General features: G+C 62.5%; 1 protein-coding gene across 1 annotated transcript; it reads right to left on the bottom strand.

Moving 5' to 3' along the window:
• Nucleotides 1–4,628: 4,628 nt before the first annotated feature.
• On the bottom strand, nt 4,629–5,963 carry LOC127061203 (sodium/hydrogen exchanger 1-like; the record flags this gene model as incomplete). The annotated part of the gene is made up of 2 exons (XM_050987783.1): nt 5,621–5,963; nt 4,629–4,761 (listed from the first exon to the last, which is right to left on the bottom strand). Coding segments are annotated over exons 1-2 (461 nt in total), but the record flags the coding sequence as incomplete, so codon positions are not given.
• Between the last annotated feature and the right edge of the window lie 203 nt (nt 5,964–6,166).

Raw genomic sequence — 6,166 nt, 5'->3', positions numbered from 1 at the left:
AGCAGGTTCCGACCCTGCTTATCAACCCACAGAATCTCAAGCTCCTCAGCTCACAGGGCTCTGTAAGACCTTGGGGTGGCCCCTCCTAAAGCCACGATTTCAGGGCAGGATGTGGGGCTGATAAAAACGTTTGAAATACCCAAGTAGCACCCAAGAGTTTTAGCACCAGAGTTTACACCAAGAGTTTTAGCACACAAATCTCGCTGCCAGCCAGCAGCCACCAGCTCCTACAAATGTTTCTCTGGCAATTTTGAAGTGGTCTCTTCTCCTGCAGGCAGAGGACCACCCTCCATGCCCTGAGCCTCCGTGGGGCTCCACAACCCAGCTGCCACCCATCAGGTTCTGCCCTTCTTTCTCAGCTCCTATCACCCACCACAGGCTCTGGGACCTTCCCTAATCTTGCTGCTCCACAGGCACAGCAGGGCTGGGGACCACTGGTGCTCTCCAAGGCAGTGCCACCGAGCCTGGGCACTGAGCTGTCCCCACGGGCTGAGCTGTGACACCAAACCCCCCCAGGGCACCAGCCTGTCCCCACGGGCTGGCTTGCACCAAACCCCCCAGGGCACCAGCCTGGGCAGCTGTGACACCAAACCCCCCCAGGGCACCAGCCTGTCCCCACCTAAGCCAGCCCAGCCCTGGGCTCTGCCCGCTGAGCACAGCTCCATCCCAGCTCGTTTTACACCAGCCCAACACGCTGGGGACACGCTGGGGACAGTCCTGTGAGTGCCAGGCTGGCGCTGGCAGCCGTCCCTCGGTCTGGAGGGGCAGGGAAACCCCAGACATGGCCAGAGCTGCCCAGGGGGAAGGAGAGGCACAGCAGTGACTCAGTGACTGCCACAGTGAGCAGCACCCAGTGAGTGAAGGAGCTCAGCTGCAAGCACTGCTCGGGGGACCCAGCAGGGTCACAGTGAGGGACACAGGGATGATGTCCCCCCACCCTGGGTCTGACTGCTCGAGGGACCAGCAGGGTCACAGTGAGGGACACAGGGATGATGTCCCCATGCCCTGGGTCTGGCTGCTCGTGGGACCAGCAGGGTCACAGTGAGGGACACAGGGATGATGTCCCCAGCCCTGGGTCTGACGCTCGAGGGACCAGCAGGGTCACAGTGAGGGACACAGTGGATGATGTCCCCATGCCCTGGTTCTGGCTGCTACCGGGGGACCCGCAGGTCAACGGTGAGGGACACAGGGATGATGTCCCCATGCCCTGGGTCTGACTGCTCGAGGGACCAGCAGGGTCAGGGTGAGGGACACAGGGATGATGTCCCCCCACCCTGGGTCTGGCTGCTCGTGGGACCAGCAGGGTCAGGGTGAGGGACACAGGGATGATGTCCCCATGCCCTGGGTCTGGCTGCTCGTGGGACCAGCAGGGTCACGGTGAGGGACACAGGGATGATGTCCCCATGCCCTGGTCTGGCTGAGCTGAGCTCATCCTCCCCACAGCAGCCCTCGAGGGGGCAGAGCCTCCGTGGTGGCTGGAGGGGGTTGATACCACCCTGTGCTGCCCCCACACTCACCCCTGAGCAGGAGCTGGGGCTGGGCAGCACTGGGAGGGGACATGCTGGGACTGTGCCAGACTGACCAAAGGGACACCAAGCAAAGGGTGAAGAGGAAGAGAGGGTGGGCAGCTCTAATTAGGACATTTGCTTTCCGGAGCAGCCACGCTCCTGAAGGCACTTCCCAGGAAGTGGCTGGACATCATCTGCTGATGGGAAGTAGAGAATAAATCTTTTGTTTCCCTTTGTTTCCACACATGACCTTTGCTTTGCTTTATTAAACTGCCTTTATCTTGATCCATGAGTATTTTTCCATCCCAGTTTCTCCTGCAGAGGAGGGAAGTGCTAGAGCTGCTTGGTGGGCACCAGGAGCCACAGAGTCCTGGAATGGTTTGGGGTGGAAGGGACCTTAAAGCCCCCCCAGTTCCACACCCCCCACCCCGGGCAGGGACACCTTCCACTGTCCCAGGCTGCTCCCAGCCCTGTCCAACCCGGCCCTGGACACTCCCAGGGATGGGGCAGCCACAGCTGCTCTGAGCAAGCTGTGCCAGGGCCTCACCACCTTCTGAGCACGTTATTTCTTTCTTGTATCTAATCTAAACCTGCCTCATAAAACCACTTCCCCCTGTCCTGCCACGACAGGCCCTGGTAGGAAGAGTCCCTCCATCTGGGGGAGACGGACTCCCAGAGGAAAGAAGGAAAGGCACCACCCAGCTTTCAGAGCTTCCATTGTAGGTGACTTTCCAGCCAAGGTGAAACACACCCTGCCATCTCCTTGAGCTGGAGGTGGAATGGCCAGGATGCTCCAGGGAGGCTGGGAAGCCATTTGGTGCAGACAGACAGCAGGACATGCCTCAGTGGAAGGTGGCTAAAGGAGAATGACTCTCTGCTTTAGCAGGAAGGGCCAGCACGGGCTTTGGAGGCACAGGCAGCCCCAGCCCTCCTCCAAGGGGGGCAGGAGCTGGTGCTCCCCACCAAGCTCTGCCTGCTGGGCCCCAGCACAGCCGGCAAAGGCACTGCCGACCACAATCTGTTATTTACATTCCTGACTCACTCCTTCCCTTTCCCCTGAAACCAGGACGAATTTACAGTCCAACCTGAATTCCCCTAACGTCTCTGGGAGCCACGTGAGCTGAGAGGTCAAGGCTCAGAGTGAGGAGAGCAGGTTCTCCTGCAGGGAAACCCCTCAGCTTCCCAGCCTCTCCCTGGGTGTGGAGGAGCCCTTATGGTACCCCTGGAAAACCCTGGAGAAGGGCACAGAGAGCTCCTGGCTGGGGTGTTTGGGGAAGGCCTGACCTTCTGCAACAACACAACAGGTTGAGACAAGGTCTGGCTGCAGCCTGCAGCTGCAAAGGCTTCTCCTGGCAAAGTCAGGCCACCACCAGACATGATCTGCACATGGTTGCAGCTGCCCCTCACTGCCTCTTCCCCTACACAGCCTTAAAATATCATGTGAGTATTAAGCAAAGCAGCCAGCACCAGCTTCCCTTCTCCACCGGGATTAACAAAGCAGGAACAGCCCACGCCTGCAGGACACGCTGGGGAGACACAACCCCCTGTGCCCTGCCAGGTGAGGAATCCTCCAGAAACCAGCATCTCTGAGGCATTTCAAAAAACTGCAGCGAGAGGGAAGGGCTCGACTGACACCTTTGATTCCCCAAACAGACTCGCAGTGAGAGCTGCTGGAGAAAGGACAAATCCCCTGGATGGGACAACAGGAGGATGCATTTAGGTCTGAAGAGCTGCCTAAAGCATCAAGAGCAACAGGGGGAAGCTGAGCAACAGGACAGGGCCAGGTTGCATCTCCTGGCCTGGAGCAGAGCCCTGGGAGCACTTCTGAGCTCCTCGACATGGGAGAAGGAGGAAGCACTGCAGACTCCTGTTCCATCCATCAGCTCCCTTCTCCTCCTCCTGGAAATGGGATGCTGCAGCCCCTGTTTGGCGTAGGGAGCCTGGAGCTGTGTGAGCCATCCTGCCCCTCCAGGCTGTGCTGCCAGCAGTGCCCAGCTGTGTAAGAGCTATCTACCCCTGCGTGGAAAAAAGCCTGTTTTGCTGCTGCTGAGCAACAGCCCGTGATCCAGGGCAGGAAAGACGGGGCTGGGATACGGACACAGAGCAGTGAGACCTTTGTGGCTGCTCACAAGCACAGGGAGCTGTACCTGCAGCCTGGGAACTACCTGCCAAGGCAGCAGGAAACACAAAACGCTGGAAAGGAGGCCAAGGAAAAGGGTGTCCCAGGACCGCCCTGCTGCCAAGGCCCTGCCACAGCTGTAGGTAAGCCAAGGTGTGGATTTTGGAGCACCTGCCACCTTTGCCAAACTTGCAGGGCAGCCTCTCCTAAAATACACCCCTCAAAACACGCAGTCTTGCATAATACTTGTAGCATCAAGGACCTGACAGCCGGCAGCCACAACTTTTCCTGCAGCACCGAGAGCCCTGGCTCGGGGCAGGGGCGGCAGGAGCATCCTCCCGCAGCAGAGTGACACCGGGGGCCGCTGTCCCCTCCATCCCCCCGAGCTGCCGCTCACCCTGGGGCTCGCCAGGCTTCCCCGTGGCCCCGGCAGGCCCGCGGGCCATTGGCCCCTCCTTTCTCCTCCAGCTTCCGCACAGAAATTCCTGATTTCATCACCGCCGGCTCCGGGGCGCGCCGAAGGCGCAGTGCCACAGCGAGGAGCCCTGCGCTGCCCGGGACTGGCACCTTCCAGCCACACGGCCCCGCTCCTTCTGGGCAGCGCCAGCCGGGCACAAACCCCACCTGGCACAGCCCGCCCTGACTGCCTGTCTCCCAGACAAGCCTCCAGTCCCAGGTGTTCCCACTCCTCCGCACGTCAATAAAGCTCTCGGGAGGGACTGTGCAAATGGGGCTGCTCCTGCCCACGCAGGCTCACAGGGGCTGGAAGGGGATGGGGTTCTTGAGGAGTAGCTGGGCAGGAAGGACCTGAGCTCCTGGGGGTCTCTCAGACCCTCCGGACCAGGACGGGGTTACAGTTTACAACAGGAACCAGCTTTAAAAAGCTCCCAAAGCAAGATTTCCCTCAGCAAGCTGGAGCGCCCCATAAGTGAGCGTTACTGAACCACTGATGGCAAGGCAGGAGCAAAACGAAGGAGTGCAGAGCTCCCTTCCCTCCTCACCTGCTCCAAGGCAAACATTTCTCCTGTCCCCCTGGCTGGGACCAGGGCCAGCTCAACCTCTGCACTGCTGGGGACAGCACAGCAGGTTCCATCACGTCACAGGTTTGGGCTAATTCGGCTGGTATTGATCCAGCTGCAGAAGTTTGGAAAACACTTTGTCAACACCCGCCGCCCCGGCAGAGCGATGCTTTGATGCTTTCCCAGAGCGGGGCATCCCAGGCTCAGCCCCGGGGGACTTTTCCAGCCCGGGGGACACCCCGGCCGCTCTCTTTAATGCGGGAATCTCGGGACGCTTTGCAGCAGAGGCAAAGCCAGCCCGGTCTGCCGCGGAGGGGGAGGAAGGGGAGGCCGAGCACCGGGAGGCTTCTGAGTGACTTCTCCAAGGTTACAAAAAAGCATCTGTGGTTCCGAGAGGAAGTGAGCAAACTGGGTGCTTCCTCCCGAGTGTCAAGGGGAGGAGAGCAAACCTGGTCCGAGCAGGGGTCAGGAGCATCTCCAGGCCGGCTGCCAGGCACGGAGATGAGAAGTCTGCGGGAGTGGAGGGGCCGGGATGCTGCTGTCCACCAGGCCCAGGACAGAGACCCAAGGTCGTGGGGAGAGCAGTGCCCACCCCGGCCAGGCCGGCCTGGGAGCTTGCGGAGTGCAGCAGATTTTGCCCTGGGATGTCTGGGGTGGTGCCACCCTGGGATGCTCAGAGGGGTCTCTCCCTAGGATGCTCGAAAGGGTCGCTCCTCGGGATGCTCACAGGAGCCACTCCTTGGGACGACTGGGGGCGTCTGTCCCGCCCAGCCGGGGGTCCTGCCCTGGGATGCCCAGGGGGTCCCACCCCGGGATGCTCGGCGGGTCCCTCGTGGCAGATGCTCACGAGGGTCACTCCTCGTGATGCTTGGGGGTCTCTGTCCCATTTGCCCGGGGGTCCCTCCTTCCCCAGGCCACCGGGGCTCCTCCCCAGGCCCTTTCCCACGGAGCCCCCCACAAGGCCGCCCACCTACCCAGCTTCATGAGGCAGGCCAGGAGGATCCAGAGGGAGATCTCGAAGGGGATGCGGACGTGCGTGTAGTCGATGCCGATGACCGGGAAGGCTTTGCGGTGCTTGGCGTGCCCCTCTCCCGAGCCGTTGGCCGGCTGCTCCTTGAGCGGGTGGATCTCCTCGGGGGCGGCGGGCGGCGCGGCGGTGAAGCCGGGCACTTCGCCGCCGGGCAGCGGCGCGGGCTGGCCCTCGGAGGTGAGCATGGGGTTGGCCTGCAGGACCTGCCCGGGCAGCAGCGGCCCCAGCAGCAGCAGCGCCCAGGGCAGGGCGCGCAGGGCCGCGGCGCCCATGGCGGCGGGCGGGGGGCGCGGGCGGGCGGGGGGCGGCGGGGCCGCCGCGGCGGCGAGGGCTGGAGCCGCCCCGCCACAGCCCGAGCGGAGCTGGGGCGGCCGCGGCGCCGGGCTCGGCCCACAGAGCGGGCGGGAGGCGGCGGCGGGAGGGACCGGCGGGGCGGCGCCGGCGGCGGGAGGCGGGAGCGGGGCGGGGAGCGGGGGAGACGGAGAGGGAG

This window comes from Serinus canaria, unplaced genomic scaffold, assembly GCF_022539315.1.
Source record: "Serinus canaria isolate serCan28SL12 unplaced genomic scaffold, serCan2020 HiC_scaffold_229, whole genome shotgun sequence".
Lineage (NCBI taxonomy): Eukaryota > Metazoa > Chordata > Aves > Passeriformes > Fringillidae > Serinus > Serinus canaria.
This window is presented reverse-complemented; position numbering and strand designations above follow the sequence as displayed.